General features: G+C 37.3%; 2 protein-coding genes across 2 annotated transcripts; both read right to left on the bottom strand.

Annotated features, from left to right (window-relative positions):
- Positions 1-3940: 3940 nt before the first annotated feature.
- ccdc69 (coiled-coil domain containing 69) lies at positions 3941-11513 on the bottom strand. The gene is made up of 9 exons (XM_057349615.1): positions 11391-11513; positions 8815-8881; positions 8264-8439; positions 7541-7628; positions 7278-7351; positions 7095-7196; positions 6886-7005; positions 6271-6368; positions 3941-4840 (listed from the first exon to the last, which is right to left on the bottom strand). The coding sequence occupies exons 1-9, from the start codon at positions 11436-11438 to the stop codon at positions 4666-4668; spliced, it is 948 nt and encodes a 315-aa protein (XP_057205598.1). The 5' UTR covers positions 11439-11513; the 3' UTR covers positions 3941-4665.
- A 5420-nt stretch (positions 11514-16933) lies between these two features.
- On the bottom strand, positions 16934-19221 carry LOC130563923 (ganglioside GM2 activator-like). The gene is made up of 4 exons (XM_057349733.1): positions 18897-19221; positions 18657-18806; positions 17901-18083; positions 16934-17442 (listed from the first exon to the last, which is right to left on the bottom strand). Exons 1-4 carry the CDS (start codon positions 19002-19004, stop codon positions 17254-17256), a joined length of 630 nt encoding a protein of 209 aa, XP_057205716.1. The 5' UTR covers positions 19005-19221; the 3' UTR covers positions 16934-17253.
- Between the last annotated feature and the right edge of the window lie 2396 nt (positions 19222-21617).

The following is a 21617-nucleotide window of genomic DNA, read 5'->3' as shown; positions in this document are numbered from 1 at the left end:
ATAACATGACAATCGACGGTTTCATATGCCTTTATTAGCTAAAAATGCTTCTTTTTAATAAGTATTTTTTCCAAGTTATGATCCAAATTATGTTTCTTTCTAACTGTTAGTGATTAGTTCTGCTGTGTGATTATGTTTTAGGCAATATAAAATGTAGATCATGAACATGATATAAATGTAAAACAAACCAAAGTAAGCCACTTAAACTTTTTCTTAATTGCTTTTGTTTATGGCATTTGTAATAAATATAGTAAGCAATCAATGTCTAAGCCGTAAAGGTGTTCATATGGAATGCATAAAGCATTATTTTGTCAGGTCAGGTGACAGAAGCAGTCCTGTCATGTTGTGGAGAGGCAGGGTCACAGATGAGGTCAAACAGTGACATAGTAGTATGTTAGTTGTGAAATTATAAATGTTAGGTTGAGAATCTACAGTATAGTTTCTCTGTGTGTGTTTAAAATGAGAGCTTTGAATTGTTCAGATGCCATGCATCACCAATCGTGTCATTTTATAAGGTGGCAGAAGCAGCTTCTCCAAACTGTAGCCCAGGTGGAGAAACAGAAGCAGGGTCACAGGCTTATAAAACATGATTCTGTTATTTGTTGTGCGTTCTATTAAAGTTATAGTAAGGTTGCACTGTTATATAGGTCTGTTAAATACTCAGTCATACATACAGTAGTTTTAAAAATGTAGGCATAAATATGTACATATAAAAGTAGGTTTTTGCCAGACTGTAGATGCAGTTGAACATGCAGTAGTTAATACTGAGTGGCTAATTGTAAGTTCTGGTGTATCTCTAAGGAAAGTGACCTTGTTGTGAACAGCAATAGACAGTGTAGCAATGAGAGTGGCAACAATGAAGAACAGTAGACAACTGGATTGTAAAATATTATATTGTTGTTGAAGTATTGTTAAAATATTATATTGTTTAAATAAGTCAAGTAAACGATGCTAAACTTCAGTAACAATGCGGCTCTGCAGACCAATTTTATGTCCCCACCAATGTCAAAATCAAACTTACGCCCTTGACCATAGGAATGAAGCCAACGGTGGGAAGCACCTGCGTGCCAGCAGCACAGAGCTCTCTAGTGGCTACTTGCAGTAACTACACGCTGCCTGAGCAAAAGAGATGCTCAACCTTTCAGAAAAATGGATGTGAATAAAAGTAAATAAACATTAGCCTACAACTCGTTCATCTGTATTAAAAATATACCATAATTATTAACATGTGAGAACAGATATTGAATCAAATGAGAGTTATTATAGCCTAATGTTAAAATGGAAAGAACAAGCAATGGTTTTGTGTAACAACGTAAAACCGCATCTTGCCAAACTGATGCCTTTTAAATTAGGTGCATGCATGCACTTAATATGTAAATAATTAAGTAAATAACACATCTAAATATGCTTTATTTACCGTCATGGATGAAAATATTATGCTCTTGCACTGAAACGGTAAAGCCTTGCCCGACTTTGGGAAATAAAGCTGATTATGGTGTGGAAAAAGTGGGGTGATAACCAGCCCCACACCTTTTAATCAAAGCTGTTTTCCCCAGGGTGCAATTTTCACCTTTTTTGTTCTAAGTCAAAGTGATAAGGAACAACTCAGCAGCCTCAAATAGCAATCATCTTATTTGAGAAGATTCATGTCTGCCTGCACCCTGGGCGATTTAAAGGTTTACATTTTGTAAGCGCGCATTTTATCAAAGGGCGCAGATGCAAGTTAATGGCAATTTCATGTATACAGGGACGCTTCTGCGGGGCTATTAACAGATAATGGAATAAAATAGCCTACAGGTATTGTATTACATTTGTGTGTCTGATGATGTCACAGGGACAGCGTGTAATCTCAGGTAAGTATACTACACAACAAAAGTGGCGCGCGCCTTCCCGCCATCTAAGAGGATGCGGGGAACTCTTTAGTTGTTTGTTTAGTCGGACGATTATTTTTCAATAATAAAACTAATTTATATTAGAAACACTTTAGCTTATTGAAATTATAGCATTAGGGCATAGCATATTACAAGAATCGTTCAAATATATATATTAAACATCAAAGCATTTAACTTTATTAAAATAGTTTCATATGACTAATAAAAATTTACTGAAATGTTTTGCCTTATAATGATAACACAAAAAAGTTTAAAACGGAGTCAAACCACATAAGACAGATTTTAAAGTAACGAAAAAGTACGAAATTAAACAATAACATAAGAATATTTGTATGGAACAATTTAAATCATTAGAAAATAGAGAGTTTTTCAAATCTAATTAATTTAATAAAAACAGTTATGGAAGGCTATTAACGCAAAATGTATTTTTAATGTAGGCTAAAGAAAGACTTGACGTTCTCCACACTTCATGCGTGAACTGATTATTTACTATTAAATTTAAAGGTTATATACTTATATATTTTTATAACGCATATCATAGTTCAATTTCATCTGATTGGCATATTGAGAAAAATGTTGTTTTATTGACTCCATTATTGAGACCCGACCAAGTCTGATGTTTTCTTCAGACCTGAACAAGAATGAAAACATTTCTGAGGGTCTCCCAGGTGGTTGTTAAATGCTCTGGGAACCTCCTGACATCACTTCAGGGGGCTGACCTGTGCTTATCTTACTGGCTAGGCAGGTATTGTCCAAACATGTCAAACAGTCAGGGAACCAGTGATCCCAACATCCGCTCGACCAGCAAAAAGAGCCAGGCTCTTAATGGGGAAGTGCTGGTGTCTAATATGAGGGCACCACGGGGCAAACGTCTCAATCTGTCAATCAGCCGGACTTTCTGCTCTTATTTGTCATGAGAAACACCCAGCAATCAGTGTCTCATTACACGCAACAGTGAAAGTTGTGTGTGTGTGACCTTATAGGCGGCGCGAGCAACAAGGTCAGCTGTTGGTCAAAAAATAAAGATAAATCTACAGAATAATTCATTTTAACGTTAAAAGACTTATGTCTATATACAGACAGCCTTTCTGTTATGACGTCACAACGAGGGCGAGCGCAAACGAAGTCCCTGCTGTAAATCAAACCATACAAATTCAAGTGGTTTCCATAAAAACCATTATAAACTGTCAGTTTTGTTTACAATTATAATCACTGAAGTATTTTGGGTGTTTTTTAATGGTGTTCTATTGGTTCTTCTCATCCACCAGATAAAACCCCACCAACAAAACCCAACACATTTCCACCCGGGACCCATAAAGACAACTGAAGAGTTCATTTGCAAAAACAGATAAATCGTGTTTTTTTTATTGCGCCTTCCGATTAATATCAATCAAACTACAGTTTGGTTGTTTTAATGAAGTAACTAAATAGCTAAATAACACAATAAAAAAAGAATTTTTGAAAAATTCTGTTTTTGCATAAACTCCTGAAGCATAGTTTTTTTTAAACACCACAATTCCCACTATCTATTAGAAGTTCAGTAAAGGATTCTATTGTCTTTTTCATTACCGGTGTTGTTTTGATGACAACATATCCACATATGCTTCAATAAAAGCAATGACGTGTTAAAATACACTTTACATAGCTCTTTGGCAATGATTCCAATGCATGCTTTCTGCTTCATTAACTACAGGCACCCAAAGAAACTTGTCACAATTAATTTTTAGTCTAATTGTTAGCTATCCTAAAAACTCCAAAGGATGGTTTTACCTTGGGTCCTTGCGCCCACTAGGGACAACATACGGTATGTCCTGTTGCCATTTGAAAATACTGGGTACAAGGGTGGTGTCCGTCGAGAGCACTCAAATCGAATGTCGGATTTGTTAAATATTTTTTGGAATATTAAAAAAAAAAATTCAACAAAACTGCAATATAAAGGAAAACACGCATAAGGAAATCGATGGACTAAGCATTCCCCTGCTCGATCATTTTTAAACTTTTCCATTGGTTTTGTTTCAACATTTTCTTCTACAAGAACTGCGAAATACTGTCTCTCCAAAGCAATTTATTGCTTGTTTTTTCCAGGAAACACCTTTCACTAAAGGCACTGATTCAGAAATTAACATATGGCAGAACATTTAGATTATATAAAAATATTGAAAAACAAACAAACAAAAGAATAACATGGGCACACAGGCAATAAAGCTATTTTACCTGCTTCTGTAATGCTTTTACGTTGGAAAAATCATAATTGCAGTAATCACAGGTACTGTGGCAAAAACACAATGTTTCTGCTAGGTGTAGAGGTTGTGTGAACCAACATTTCAGTGTGCAAGGTGTAAAAACCAAGCATGTTGATAATGAATGAAGTTGCAGAGGCCCATCATCTCTCCTACAAGTAAAGCCACTGATATAAAAGTGCAAGTGCATCTGAAAAGATCCCACAGCTTTATGCTACAAGTGCTTCTGGCTCCAAAATAACAGCTGATTTTGCTTATAAAAATAGAACCTGTTTGACTGCGGTTTCCTGGACAGAAAAAGAAATGCTAAAAAAAAGTGACCACTACATTTTATAACATCCAAAAATTTGACTTGCATAAGATCCACAGTCATCGCAAAACAAAAAAATCTAAAACTGTACAAAAATGTGCCTCGCCAGTAAAAATTATAAATGCAGCGAGTCTGAATCAGCACTGCAAGATCACTGCATGCCATCAACTGGCATTTAAAAAAGGCACCAAGGAGCTGGAAAGAGTCTGGGTTAACTGTATGGTCAGCTGGGAGACATCTCTGTGGCGATGACAGATGGAAGGTGGAATGAGGAACATGAGTCTCTACGGTGTATAAGTTTAAAAAGTAACTCTTCTTTCTCCAGGCTGAGCTTCTGGCTCTGCAAAGATTGTTTCTCCAGCGCCTCCTGCAGGTCATTCTGCTCCTTCGACAGCTGCCTGCAAAAACAAAGAGCAGGGTATACATTTTTTATTATAATAGTTATATATACAGTATATCATTCTAAACCTGCATGTTTTTAATGCAGTTACAACAAATGGGGACCAGAACTTTCAAGCTTTATAAAGTAATCAAGAGCAAGTGCAGGCTAATAAAATAAATCACTACATGCATACATACATACAGCTTTGGGTGAAAATAGACCAACAATTTTAATATCATGAGAAAGCTGCTTTTTAAACCAGTGAACCACACTAAAGAATTGATTAGAAATATGAGGCTCAAATTAACATTTCGTCTCAAATCAGACATTATTACTACTTGTAAACTGGTCTAATTTACAAGTCGTTTAAGTCATATAAGTGAATGACAGACATTTCTTTAATTTGTCATTAATATACATTTTAGGTGAACTAAGAAGCAGGATTGTGTAACTTCTCAACATCATAAGCAAAACTCAACTACCTTGTACCTCCAGGTGGCGCTACATACATGTTTGTATTAAAGGGACATTCACCCAAAAATGGAAATTCTGTCTCTATTTACTCACTCTGGATTTGTTCCAAGGCTGTATAAAATTATTTGTTCTGTTGAACACAAAAGAAGATATTTTAAAGAATATGGGAAACTAAACGGTTCTGGGGCACTATTGACTACCATTGTAGTTTTTCCCATACTATGGAAGTCAATAGTGTCCCAGAATTGTTTGGTTACAAACATTCTTCTAAATATATATATTTTTTGTGTTCAGCGGAACAAAGACATTTGGAACAACTAGGGGGCGAGTACACACACGGCATTTCATCCACACGGGTCTGGCGTTTTGGGAGCATGAAACCAACATTTTTTGAAACCGGGTCCCAGAGTGGATAAATCTGAAAACACCACCCTTGCGTTTTCGTGTGTACAGCCTATCTGTATATATTTTGAAATGATGCGTAAAGTTTATGCGCATGCTCCAAACCATCTTCTCTGTTTTTAGTGCATCTCTGTGGCAGAATCACAGCGCATTACATTACATTTGATATGTATACTACATCGTTTTGAGTCGGTTTAGCGGTTTTGTGTGTAAGCAGATATTTCTTATATACGCCTGGTGGTTCTTATATTTCTTATATTAACGACGCCGTGAAAAGGAAAAAAAGAGATCGGATAGGGAAAGCACTGGCTTCGTGTGGATGTGGCCTAAATCTGTTTTAGAACATCAACCTGTTTAAATACACTTTTCTGGGTTATTAAAAACAATAAATCAAACATAATAAACCAATATTTAATGTATGACATATAGCTTTATTGCTCCCTGAACTCTCTGTTAGTCGCTTTGGACAAAAGCGTCTACTAAATGACTAAATGTAAATGTAAACATGTATTTCGATACTAACAGACACATGGTAACAGATCAACACAAGCGCAGTGAAGCCAGACATACTGTATGAGGCTTTGATAGTTGTCTATCCGGACTCTGAAGTCCTCATTCTGTTGTAAAGCATGCAGAAGTTGGTCCTCCAAAGCAAGATTCTTCTCAACCTGACAATCACAACACAACAAAAAGCAAGACATTACACAAACTCTTAACATAACTTTTAAAACAATCAGTACATCAGAACCCCTTTAATGTTGCAGCTGGTCAATCGGGCATTTCTTTGCCAACCAATCTGCCACATGCAAATAAACAACATGAATAATCAAATAAGGTGCACCTGCTCTCATTTTTGTGCAATCCTTTTCTGGAAATAAATAAGAATGAATGAACCACTGCTATAAAGATGTACATTTCAATTTAACATTATACTGCTGGGTCTGCATGTTTAATAATCTAGTAAAATGAGGGGATAAAAAAACATTTTAATGCACAATTTAATAGAATAATTTTACATTTTATTTGAATTAACATTCACATTTTTATTTAATAATTTTAATTTGCAGATTTACTTTTGTGCCTCCCTACTGACAAGTTACAGTAAACTATATCTGGCTTAAAATAAGGTTCACGAAAATAGTGTCAGTGTTCCTATAAAAAGAAAAGAAAAAGAAATGTTTGTACCAGCGCTTCCATCTGCAGCAGCTTGTTTCCCTGGTCCTGTAAACGCTCACGCTTCATTTCAATGACAAACAACAGGCTCTCCTGCTCCTGCTCCCAGAATGCACCAGGACTGCCATGGGTCTGAGACAAACAATAGATGCAACTAAATCAACTGAACTGTGTATTTGGATGTGTTTTGATAACAGATCTCTATTCTCTCAACAACAAACCTCAATATTTCTCTGAAGGTCTCTTCGGAGCATGGACTCCTCGGCTCTACGCTTCAACTCATTGAAAAGCTGCAGCTCTGACGTCAGGCTTTCAATCTGGTCCTGAGTTCATAGAAAGTTCAGCTTTTAACTCTTTGTAAGTCAAATCTGAATGGCACTGTTATAAATACAAACACGCATTACCTTCAAAGCATTCAGAGCTGCTGCATGCGATTCATTTAAAACATTCTTCTCCCCGTCATGTAATTGCTGTAACTCTGTAAAGAAAGCAACGTTTCCCTTATTTTAGACCGAATAAATGACGGGATGTGCATAAATAGGTCCTAGATTGACATGTACGCTTGGCAGACGCCTCGAGTCGAAAGACACAAATACATCCACGTACAAAAACAGGAACTAAGCGGCAGCTGTTGTTAGTCAGTATTAGAAGACCTCAACCCTCTGACCTTCTGTTTCTCTCTGATGCTGCTCCGTGGTGCTTCTCGTCTGTTTCTCATGAAGATCATGCAGATCAGCGGTTATCTCAGTCTTCACCTGTTCAAACGAGACATGAATTGTACAATGTGACATACCGCATGACAAAATAATAATGACAGGTTCATGTATTGGTGTAAAAGACATAACAGAAAGTTTACAATTGGGGTCCGCTAAGTAGGTATATGGTATTATTTAATAATCTTATATTTTATACAAAGGAACCACACATACCACACAAAAAACAAACACAACATCCTTTGTTCTCCCTTGTTAAAACAAGCAATGTTCTTCTGTATGTTTAAACACACAAAACCAGCCCTCTTTAGAAGCCAATAAATACAATCCCTCCCTGCAAACAGGTTTAGCTTTGTCGGCGAGGGGTTAACACCCGGTAAAGATGTACCAAAACATGATTCTCCAGCCCTTTACAGACATGGCAACAAACATTCATAGAATCGGCCATGTTCCCAATTATGCGGTAATGGAAAAGCACGGCTTGTTTATTACCGCCGGCTGCTTCGTAATATAAAGCTGCTGACATAAACAGGGATCAGAATACTAATCTTGAATGGATTTAAACGTGACGCTACATGTACTTGTGAGTGAAGTGTTCCATTCATTCACGAAAAACCCCAAACGCCCAGGTGGCATTTCAATGCAGAGAGGCTTTGAACTCATAAAGGGTTCTCTACCTTCTCTGTAATGCTGTAGACCAAAGTGCAAATATCTCCAGGATGATCTATGAGGAGCTGATCTCTCTCCTGGTCTCCTGAAGCCGTCAAAACTGCATGAAGTATCTTTAGCTGCCACTCGTACGCCTTCAATTGATTCTCCAAGTCAGAACGCTGCTCCTCAGATGAGAGTAAAGCTAATGGAGAACAACAGAAAACATTATGTTGTTTCCTAAGGGTACGTCTGATACACTGGTTCAGGATTGCCTAGAGCTAGCCACACAGATCTCAAATAAACCATGTGATGAGCTAAGGTCAACACAACTTTACAATGGAATCATGGGACGTTGAATAGCATTGATTAATATATAATGAATATAGCACAAAGATAAGATAAACGAGCTGCTAACATTCAGACTTCATCTGGAACATACAGTGTTTATATGATTGTTGTTACACAGGTTCATAACAATGTTTTGGACAGTCATGCTTTACTCATTCTGATCCGTCTTCCAAATAATACTGCATCCCCCACCATGCGACACATGACATGATTCAGAGAAATCACTCACCACTCCCATCTTGAAGGTTGATGATCTCCTTTGTTTGCTTCGCGGCTTCTTTCGCTTTATTTTTCTTCTGAATAAATTAGAATAAAAAGCATTTTAGCATTGAAACCAACGCTTGGTGACAAGACCACTGATGAAAAAACAAAGTGTGTAACTTAACAGAAGTGTTACAAAAACTCCCATTGGTTACATTCCAAATCTGACTTACATTACCAGTAAAACATGCACTTGAGATTGCACAACCGTGACATCATCTTGAAATCACGTACTGTACAGTAATGCCGTGCACTTTTTCTTGATGGGGTAGCTGTAAGCAAGTGGTTTGGTTTGTTTTCCTTTTACATCCCGTAACAAATAGGAAAAACATTATAAAAAAACCCACAAAAAGTCCCACTAAAATCACATAGTTGGCCCTAAACTTAAGTAGAAAATGTAACTACTCCCATTTATGGCATTCCAGATTTGTTTTAATCCATTTTTCATCAACAAGCATTGTTGCATTGCATTGCATTGCAGTGTGAATGTTTCCAGATTTCTCAAGGCCAGGGCTGTACAGAGGTGCTTCATGTTTTGAAACGTATTTGCCAAATGCTTCCAATAAGCCCATAGCTGCCCACACAGCATCAAACCGCTCGGTGCATAAAGTCTCTTCTTTGAGAGCAAAAGTAAGTCATATTCTTTTGTTTGCTGTTCAAGTTTGAGGATCACCAATTCATAATTTAATTAAAGCCAACGCCCTTGAGCAAGAGTAACAAAAGACACTCAAACCAAGTCAAATCCCCTTCATTATTCTCTATCCTGCTTTATGACTGTTGGAAGTTATGTAATTTTTCATTTCAACAATCTTTAATGACATGTGAACAATGTAAAGAGACTGTTAGACACTAAGTACAGTAAAGGCATTAGGGTGTAACCTATAAACAAACCAAAGCTGTTATATGTGGACTCAAGTCATGAAAAATCTTGAAGGAGGCAGTGGTATTCAACGCCTTTTCTGATTGGGTTGTGGCAGGAAAAATAAATCAAATAATGGGCAATGAACCTTATGACAGTGCATAGAAAGAGAAATGGCGAAATAGTTTTCTTTTACATATTTTGTTGACATCAAAAGCTGTGTGACCAAAGAAAGTCAGTGTCTAGTGCAAACTTAATAAACATAACCAAATTAGGCACATGCCGACATGGGACAGGTTGCACTGACAATCCTTCATCCAAAACACTAAGTCACGTTTGATTTTAAAGGGATAGTTCAAGCAAAAATTTGAATGCTGACATCATTTATTAACCTACATGTTTTTGAAAATCTGTATGACTCTTTTATCTGTGCAACACAAAAGACGATATTTTGGGGCCTTACAATGGAACTCAATGGGGACCGATTGTTGTTTGGTCACCAGTGTTCTTCCGAACATCTTATTTCGTGTTGTGCAGATGAAATTAAGCCATGAAGGTGAATAAATGATGAGAGAATTCAATCCAATCAAGTTTTGGGTGAACTATCCCTTTAAGCAGATTTGTTTACTTTTGCATGAGCATTTTGTCAAGGTTGCCCTCACAGTGCCTGGTACTGTAGCAAAAAGACACAAAGAGAAAACATCAATCTCAGTATTAAAAGATACCAACAGCATTTGATGTCATTTTGCAAACCGAGGCAAAATCTAAGACGCCTCATTTCCTTTTTGTCAGAGTTTTGTAGGTCGCTGAGCAGGGTCACTTCCAAAAATGAACTACGAACAAAGATCCCAAGCCATTAACTGCTTTCATAACATAATTCTGTTTAATCAACAACAGCACTTTCATGCATTTGCTGGCTGTCTGTGGCAGGGAACCAAATGTTCAAGAACTTAATGAACCCTCGACTTTACTACACTCGGCGGTCCTGTGGTTATGTGCTTTTGATGCAGACACTTAGTGCTACAGTTTCTCTGTTTAGTCTTTCACACGTCTCCAGTTGTCCATGTCAAGTATACCGACACATGCAGAGAGGACCAAATGAACTGTCTGATGCAGGACTGTTTATAGGTCACATTAAAACTTGCAGTGAAATCACATTCACGCTCATATCCTTCAGGAATCTGGGCTAATGAAAGCTTGACCCTGAGATTGTTGTGTCACAGGAATGCATTCATTTCTCGTGCGCATTTAAACAACGTAAACTCAAAACGTAAAAGATTCTCATAAGTCCTTCTAAGGTAGACGCGTAACATTTGAAGTAAACACAAAGTAATTACATTAATATGCGAGATAAATACATATTTTATTGGTCAGAGAGGATGTCATGAGGTTATTTCAAAGAACAGCAGACATCCTCTTGTAAACCCGCATCTGTTTCTAATTAAACCTTTCACAAGTCGAGAAACTGCCATATTAAGAGCTTTCACGTCGACTGGCGCATTAGAGAGGAAGTAACAAGTGATTTGAAAAAACAAAAGAACAGTGACTTTAGTAAAGAAGACACAATTTACACGTGGTGCATTGATTCACACCGTGTCATTTATAACGCATCTAAATGTGATCATATGCCTCTATGCAACTTTGTATTATTTATGAACTAACTAAAGAGACTTAGCAAAGCCTACCTTTTTCCGGGAGACCTGGCCACAAACTTTACTGTTGTGACAACCCATGCTCCTCTTACCCCCGTCTTCTGTAGTAACAGACCGCCGAACCCTTTTTGGCCGCCTCCACACGTTCAAATATGAGCTCTCATTGATCTCTGCACTGGGGGAGAGGGGCGGGATCTTCAGAGTCACAACTGCGTTCCAAAAACGCATTCAGCATTTACAGGAACAATCGAAAGACGGGCGAATCTGTGCACAGCTGCGCAAAGTGCTGTACGCCGCAACTTCCTCGAATATACAGAAGATGCGAACGACTTGTACGTTACTGCTGCACTTTGTAAACAGATGACGACAAAAGAGAGAGAGAGATAGACAAAAATACTAGACGCAATAATTAATTGACAAACATTTGCTTTAACTTAAGTGTGCATGTCTTAAGTGAAGAATAAAAAAACATGTAAACATGAAAAGTACTTTAAAATATAAACAACTGGAATATATAAACAATACATATTAGAAAAATAGGCACTTGTAAGTCATATAAGTTTTATTTAATTAGAACACATAATGCAGAGGTGCATAGTCAACGAAGAGGTTGAAATGCACATCTAAATCTCTTAATTCTACTATCTAATAATCTTTTGTTTTGTCTTACCAAGCCTAATTTGTATTATTTTATGTACATTTTATGCATAAATGGTACATTTTAAAACCTGTACATCATTTTCACACAATGATAATGTAAAGCTTATTTTATGTGTGGTGAAGGTAAGATCTTGAATACTGGGTTGGATGCTCACAGGTCATAACAAAGTGCAGAACTGTTTTGTGTAGTAATATATTAGTGGTCATATTGTCACCCTGTTGCTTCAGAGGAATTCTGTTTAGAGAAACTGTCAAAACAGCAATGATCCATAGCACAATCCTGAGGTATGTGGATGCGCACGCTGAATGTAAACATAACAGGCATTGTTTATAGTGTTCGGCAGTTTTGATTTCATCACCCATGTCATTACGATTACAAATCGGTTAAACATTGAGTGTGAATTGGATTTTGCATATAAAGAAAGCAAGTGATATTTACACCATTGAAGGCGAATTCTACTATTCTGTAATTGCTCATCTTTATATAAAAAACTGTCATTATTTAGTTGACAAAACACCATATCTGTTGTAATCACATGCACTGCTGTGTATGGTGCATACATTAGTGTGAGAGCTACAATGTCTATTTCAGCCTCTTGTTTTGTGTATATATTAAGCACTAATGTGATACATAGGCTTTGGATCATCTGAGAAATTTGAGACTTTCATTGGAGTCAAAACTCCCTCTATTTATAGCAGGTCTGTAATCTGTCATAAAAATGATAGCGCAGTTGTTGCTCAGAAGTGTGTGTGGCGATGAACTTTCCATTGACAGGCAGCTGCAGAGTCTCTACGACTCAATAGTGTTAATAATAAAGTAACAAAAACACTGTATAACAGTATGGTTGTGTGCCAAAGGCTTATCACAACAGGCTTATCACATATGAGGTCAGGATTTTAAATTTACTCACGTTAACATATGAATTAACATCATTTACCATACACTCTGTACAATGTGTACAGAATTTAAATGGAACTGAGATTGGGTATTCAGAAAATATTTTGTTAATATTTTTATATTTATTGTGACTAAAGGATTAAAAATCCTTTTTTTAACGAGAGTCACATTTGGCTTTGGTGTTATGGTGCTGAAATGCTAATACAGATGAAATAAATAAATGGAGTTCAGTGTTTCATGAGTTTTACACATTTTTCTTTCCATATGTGTTGGGTGTAAATTTTGGCACGAGACATGCATGTAGTAGGCCAGTGTGAGAGAGTATGTGGTGTTATGAACATACTTCGCACCACACAGCTCTTAAAAACCAGACACAACCTCACAGACAGCCAGGAGATAACATTCTTTCCATTACTCCCCCCGTTCAGACCCCAGGCATAGTGTAAAGCCTCAAGGGCTCGGAAAACTGGAGGTGCTTTCATGAGGGTTTCACAAGGCACTTTAAAAAGTACTACTGACAAGGCATCTGGAACATCTACCATGCAGGTTAGAATTAAGTGCAAAAAACGATATATAGTCCAATAATATAAAATAAAAATGACCGCACTATAGACAGGAAAGCTACTGCAATTGAATGTTTCACAAGTGATGATAGATCTTTGTTTAGCAGTCAGTAAAATTCATGAACATGGCTAGTCTTGCTCTGTGTAGAAGTCTGCCCTGGTTAGCATTCCACCTGGACATCTGGATTTAGGGCTGTGCAACACTTTAAAAACAGCCTAAAAATCAGGAATGCAAACAATGTTGCCGGTATGAAAAAACCTGACCTATGACCATATTAAGCTATATTGTGATAAACGTAAATCAGATAAATTAATTTATGCACAGACTTTAACATAAATGCGGTGAACCTCCCATCAGGAAGATATTGTGTACAATACAAGTATATGTGTGAGATTGCAGAGACACAGAATGCAGAACATCAGTGAATCACGACTTTTAGGAAAAAGCACAGAATTACAGATGCATTAGTGTATAAACCATTCATGGAAGAAACTACTAATTGAATACTATCGGTAGATGCACCGCTGATATTAGCTGCTGACATTTATCAGACTGTTTTTATCTATTTAAAACCAACATCATTATATCTTTAGCTTGTCTGATTTGTATACTTGCCATTGTTTTTTTTTATTTTGGAAGAAATCACATAATGACAAATATAGTATATCAAAATCACCAAATATTTGCTTATAAAAATCGGTATTGTCCGAAAAATCCTAGCGGTGTAAAATGAATAGCCTACTTAGTTGAAATAGCTCCACCTTGAATTAAAAACATTCCTTTATTGTATCTGTTTCCCCCAAATCCAGCAAAAGAACAGGCTGCTATAATCCAGAAACAACAGTCTATTTCAAAGAGTTCTTGTACTGTAATATCGACATGAATGAGAAACTGTCTTTAAGACATTCGATTTCTGTTTCCGAGCTTCTTATAACAACCTGTACTTTAAAGTTGTTCAGCCCAACAGGCAGATCAAAATTTGGTACGTAGATACCTGACGATGGCAAACGTAGTCCCCCATGGAAACAAAATGTACATATTATTTACTAATACATTTTTTAAGTCAAACACATCCGTTGACATTAGTTTATGCACCATGAATTGTATTGACATTAACAATAAGAATTAAAGGGGTCATATGACACGTCTAAAACGACTATTATCGTTTGTTTTAGATGTAATGCAATGTGTATACACGATTTAAGGTTAAAAAACGCTGTATTTTCCACATACCGTGCATGTTTGCATCTCCTCTTTGCCCCGCCTCTCTGAAAAAAAAGTGAGGTGTACTATGATTGGCCAGTTAACCAGTGCGTGCGTAGTGATTGGTAGAATACCTCAAGCGTGTGACGGAAATGTAACGCCTCTTACCATATTTGGAACATCAGGTTCCAAAGCAATTGTACTGACAGGTACGCCCACCTTACTTGCGTATACATTTGGGCGGTCTTAGTCAAATCATACCACGAACTGAAGTAGATTTGTGGGGGTGTGGTTACACGAGGCGTTTCAAGCAGGTCTGGGTGAGCATTCGCTTTTAGATAGAATGCATCTTTTGTTCCAACACTTTCATTTTAGCAATTTTACGTGTTTAATACATGCATGAGCAACTTATAACACACCAAAGACACATAAAAACACGTATTCGCGCCATATGACCCCTTTAATACATGCTATATCACCTCCATATTGCTCATTGTTAGTTCATGTTAATGCACTTACTAATGTGAACAAATACAACCGTGCTGTAAAGTGTTACCTGTGTAAAAAAACCTGATGTTCACCACAAACTTATTAGCAAGGATACACTCACAGCTTTGAATGGACAGCGGCACGGTAAACGATATGTTTGTTGCTCAGGACACCTGGAGGCATGAGCTAATCGAGCAGATCAGGATAATGACAACTTCCTAGATCATCTACACATGGTATTTTTACCCACACACCTGCAACTTTTCTTTCCAGTGTCACGTTCACCTTAAGGAAATGAACAAATGTCAAATTTGGCCTAAAAGTCTTAGGAAGATGAAGAGATCTGTTTGTTAAAATGTGGTTCACAGTTTCTTGTGACAGTCACAAGACACCAATCACAAAATTTTATGGCACCATCAATTTGTTAGGTATGTTCTCGAAAGTAGATGGTAAAACTGAGAATAAATTTACAAAATGTGATATGCACACGTGGTTGTAATATATTTTACTGTAACTTAGAGAGAGAGGAGAGTCCATGATGTGCTTCCCAATGCACCTGCTTCTTATATACATATCGGCGAAGGAATTGGATCTGGATACAAATAAAAATATTTCAGATATGCATGGTCGCCCGGCTTTCCACAGTTTTCCCATGAAAACCCCCGCACCTGACCAAAAATAGAAACGAACAAATGTCGGGCCATACAGTAATACATATAAAACGAAAACAATGCCCACTGTATTCACGTTTGTCACTTTGGTCAGTTTAGAATTGTTGTTGCTGTTCAAGCCTTCCAAGAAAAAGCTGTTGTCAGCGAATAGAGCAATACACACGGTGCGAATTCTCATTTTCACAAAGTTTACCGTTCGGTTAGTCACATGCACATGAAGCAATAGAGGTAGGCTATTTAAATATGATCCTTTCCGCATTCCTGACATTGCACCTGATAACTCAATGTACACGTTCAACCATGTTAACCAACATGTGTACAGGTAAAAGAGTAACATACAATCAATTTGAAAACATTAGCTTCGTCCATCTGTTTAGTTTCCCGAGGAACATGGCACTTTTACTAGAAAAGCTGCGTTTGTCGCCACCAAGTGTAGTGATTGAAAACTACAACTGTAGCACTATATTCAGTACAGCAGCGGAAAAACAATTAGGAGACCATTTGAAATTTCACTTAATCAGCATTTCTTGATGTATTGTGGCCATTTCAGTCCAGTGTCTGTTGAATTTTAACAAAATCAAACCTCATGAGTGACATGAAGTCATCCATCAGCAATGTGAAAGACTGACAGCATGACAAGACAACTAGGTTATCACATATACATGTTTAAATTAATACGTAATACATGTACAAATATAACTGTTGTATTGCTTAAACGTGAATATGAACTTGTTTTCTTTGCAGTATTTGAGGTCTGAAAAAATACAGAGCATATTTTCTATTATTTTGAACTGTTTCTCCAGTTTTCATCATTTTGCAAATAAAAACATTTTTTTAATTAAAGATTTGGGAGAAATATTGTTAGTAGTTCAAAGAATGAAACAAAAATGATTATCTTACCTATACATATACTTATAAACATATAGGAAAACTCAAAATAAATTTGAATTGGTCTCTTATTTTTTATGTGGTTATACAGTATCAACATAGTAAAACAAAATCATAGACATAACCTACGGCTCTGTCGTGATCAAAATGACAATGTGAAGTAACCAAAAAGAATAAAAAGACACACAGAACAGCTGTAAATTTCAGAAACCAGTGTTTATTAAGAACAAAATTGATCGTGAAAAAACATAACTGACCAAAAGAGATAGGTGTATGAATCATCAAGAGAACAAAATATTGCATTCAGTAGTTAAAACTAGATTAAAATTTAAAACAAAAATATACAAAGTACTTAAAAGACATTTTGGAGCACAAATTCCCCTTGTCTGCTTTTTAAAGTGAACCGATTAATATTGTCAGATGACTTCCTTCTTTGTTATAGTTAAAAGGCAATATGTCACTTATTTTGTATCTACTGTATTCTTTCTCTATCACCATCCAGAAGCCATGAACAGAGCACCTGCTACAGGACAGCGATTCTTATCGCTCTCTGTAAGTTGTTGGAGTGTAACGAGAAGCTCATTTTAAGGCAACCCAGCTCTTTGTCAGAACTTCCTAAAACACCCTGTACTTTGTATTGGCCGTTGGTCAGCCAGCTGGGAAGTTCAACATTTGGTATGTAGAACTGCGATGATGGCAATGTGTAGTCGCCCTAGAAAAAGGAAAATAAATGTTATGGTTTTATACTTTAAACACAAAATACCTAAAAACATATTTCTGTGTTGAAATATGAAAACATAATTAAACCTTCACAAATGCTACCTTTCACCATAAAATATGAAACATGCAACAGGGGTGCCATAAAGACACTTCATATTGTAATAAACTTTATGGTCCCAAAAGGGAACAATAGAGGTGCAGCACACAAAACACTGCGACTACCCTACAAACCATTACATACAAATATGTACTATAGTGACATCACTTTAACTTTTAGAATGAAGTGAATAAAAAACACAATAGAAAAATCTGTAAAAGCATCATGAAGTCATTCTTAAACCAACCACATATCTGGGAAATTCTATCAAAAATGGATTTTCCTCCCAGATCAAAAATGCAATATTATTTAAGTCACGTTTAGTAAAGGTTTATTGGTCAGGACACACTCACAGCTTTAAATGGACAGTGGCACGGCAGACCATATGTATGCAGTGGTTCAGGACAATCTTGACCTGGAGGGATGAGCTGATCGAGCAGTTCACAGATATCAGGATAATGACAACTTCCTAGATCATCTATACATGGTATTTTTACCCACACGCCTGCAACTTCTCTTTCCAGTGTCACGTTCACCTGAAATAAAGGAAGAGGAACTCCATTCTCTGCCATATGTTACAAAGTACAGTATTCAGGTTTGCTTGCTACATGTTGGGACAAGTTTAAATCTGATGATGCTGGTTTACAATACTTTGCAAAGGTCACATGATTCCCACGTTTATAACAAACAATCTATTTATTAAATTAAATTTTAAGCATAAAGGAGGTCATAGGCGTGGCTGAAGTGCAGCTCAATTCAGGGCGTCAAGGCATACAAAAATGTGATAATTTCTTACATTTTTATAATACTTGTTTGTCCTCTGAATGACATTAAAGCACTAGCAAAGAAACAATATTATAATTGACAAATTAAGACTAGTTGTTTTATTAAATAATGATTCAATTGAATTCTTTTCGATTATAAAATATATTTTTCGCTTTTTATTCTCATTTCAAAAGATTGGCTGTTTTTTTATAAACCAAAAATCATGATGACCAAAACCAGCGCGTCCTTTTTAAGATACAACAACGAAAAGTATGATTTAAAGCTTGTCCCAAGAGGACAGATACATTTGTGATTGAGAATAATGACATGTTTTCTCGACTCACTGAGAGAGGAGAGGCCAGCTCTACAGATGTTGTTCCCGATGCATCTGCTGTTAAATATCCTGGAATAGGAATCGGGTCTGGAGACGCATTCAGAGTCTTCATATATGCAGCATCACCTGACTTACAGTTTCCCCAAGAAAACCCCAGCACCTGATCAATGACAAACATTAAAACAAATATATGTTAATAGGGTCTATCATAAATGTTATTCCGTCGCAAACTTTAAAATGAACCCCTCACCTTGGTTATTTCATTGAAGCTGTTCATCCTCTGCAAGCTGCACGAGCCTTCCGGAAGAAAACAGCTGAACGCGATCAGAGCCACAAACACAAGGACGCAGCACTTCATCTTGCACGAGATGTATTTAAGAACAAATAGTGAGCAAAATCACAGGCGATGTGTCTGAAACTCAGCACAGCGTGATGTGATGGCACCTGGCAGAATGAGGAACTTATCCGGGAGCACAGAAGACTATTACACATTTCACAAGTCTGCAGGAACTGTCCTGTGTGAAGATCATGTGAGTGTGTTGTGGTATTTGAATGTGTTGTCGTTCCGCATTTGAAAAAAAAACTGGACTGCTTTATACAGTGTAACAGCGACCTCCAAAGGAAGGAGGACATTCTGAACATGAGCAAAACCGTGAAAACACAAATACCTTTATGTTTTATTCATTTCTTGTTCATCAGATACACTTTTTGAAAGGGGTTCGTGACTTATCTGACGTCTCCTCTATGTATAAGACCATAGACAACAAGTCTTGCAGCACCTGCAGTGCGGTGGGCCACCCCTGTCCCAAATGGCGCACTTGCGGTCTCATGGACTTAAATTGCGCGCTCTCGCCAAGTCTACGACTCCGTAGGGTGTACCATTTGTCTTTTTAGCGCTCAGAAGTCTGCTCGCGTTCGCCTCTTTTGTGCCCTCGATGCAGACTCCACTGAAGTCCCCTACCCAGGAATCCTTGCGAACGCCCAATCACATAACGGATGGGAGGAGTGTCGTGGATGTCAGACATATACGTAAACATGACGGATACATTTTTAAACGTATGTTTTGATAAAATTCAAAAATTTCTGATCAGCGAATGACAACAACGTACCGCGAGAGAGATTAGAAAGCACCGCTTGCTCTTTCCGCGTGATGACCTCAAGTCTGTCCCAAAATGCACTCCCATACCCTTGTGGACTCGTGCATAGTGCCCTATAAGTCTGCACTTCCTGACGTCACCAAGTGTGGACTCAGCAGAGATCCACAAGACCGGAGTGCGCCATTTGGGACAGGGCCTGAAGGGGGCCGACTGAACACCTGGGCCCGTATTTATCAAGCTTCTCAAAGTGCCATTTTAGTCTTAAGTGCTGAGAATTCAGGAAATTTACTCCTACTTACAAACTTAAATATAAAAGCAAGTTATCAAATTTCTTAAAGCTAAGAATCACGCATACTCTCCCAATTAGTTAAGACAGCTCGAGAGGTCTCTCAAGTGCTTAGGAGTTGCCACTAGGGGCTTGTGATGGCGCTGAGGAGACAGAGACATGTGGTGGACAGAGGGGTTGGCCAATGGAACCGCATAGGCGTAATTGCGGGTGGCACTTTTGTATGAATTTGCGAAAGGCATTTATTAATGAAACAACATCTACACATCATTTTTCATAATAGAATTTACACATTTAACAAACATATTTGTGCGCAAGATGGCACGCAGTGCGTACATGTCATGAATGCTGCGCGCATTCGAGTTATGCTCTAGGATCATCAGTTCTGTTGCGCGTTCTCGTTATGCTGTATTGCTAAGGATCATCTTGTTAAGCTCTACTGCAATGAATTTGCATTAATTTCGCGAGTTCTCGTTATATTCTGTTATTAATAGTATGTGATTTCACACGCAAGAAAACATTCATACCGAAAATAACATTGTATTAAAGCGAAACTTCTGGACTAAAGCAAATAAAACTAATTCAGCACCGGTTTAAAATGGGTAATTATGAAATGGCGGAAACGTGTTTATCTTTCATTTCCAATGTCTATATCATAATGTATTCTCTTGAAAAGTCTTTATTGTCATATGTGTGTTGAATATAAACTGATTTTAGGAATTTCACCATTCAACGTGTATGTATCTTTCTTAAATAAGGAAATCTATTCAGTGATTGGTCCATGCCAGTGTCGTCATCCAAAATCCCGTTTGCTGCACAGCCAGAGGTGGGTAGATTTTTACATTTACATACGTACATTACAAAGTACATTTACTTCGTTACATTTACTTGAGTAACATTTTGGAAAATATGTACTTTTTAAGTAAAATTAAAAGTGTGTAATTTTACTCTTACTTGAGTAAATTTCTAATAGAAAATCTGTAATTTTACTTCGTTACATAACTTACATTGCGTGACGTTCCTTCGTTCCTTCATTTTAAAATATGCTTTTTAAAACGCGTTGTTTATTTCAAGGTTGTCGTCTCTTTTTACGGGCATTCCCGAGTGATCGATTCTTTTGAGTCGATTCTTTTGAAAGCATTAATTGAACAATGGGCAAAACCATTTGAATAGGCTAATGAATCAGTTCAAATGATTTGTTCAGTTCGCAGCACGATCAGAATCATCTGAAGCAGGATTACTCACTCCTCGAAGAGCGAAAATTAAGAACACGCAGAACACAAAGAGCGTTGGATGAAGTGGATATTAATCTATATCTATACAATCAAAACTGCAAATGTGTCATATTGTTTGCCAGCAGTGATAAATGCCCGCCATATGCGCGCACCCGCGCGACCTGTTCGTCAGACACAGCAACATGAGCGTTACCTGTCAGACACAGAGACGTGAGCTTGCAGAAAAATACATTTGAAGAACAGAAGGAAGAAAACGTGTTGATGGGCGTGTGGTTCACTGTTTACTGTTTGTTTACAAGTAAGAGCGTTTCACAACACACACGTGACACAACACGAGTAAACTACATTGACAT

The sequence above is a fragment of the Triplophysa rosa genome, linkage group LG13 (assembly GCF_024868665.1).
Source record: "Triplophysa rosa linkage group LG13, Trosa_1v2, whole genome shotgun sequence".
Lineage (NCBI taxonomy): Eukaryota > Metazoa > Chordata > Actinopteri > Cypriniformes > Nemacheilidae > Triplophysa > Triplophysa rosa.
Note: the sequence above shows the minus strand (reverse complement) of the source record. Positions and strands in the feature narration are given on the sequence as shown.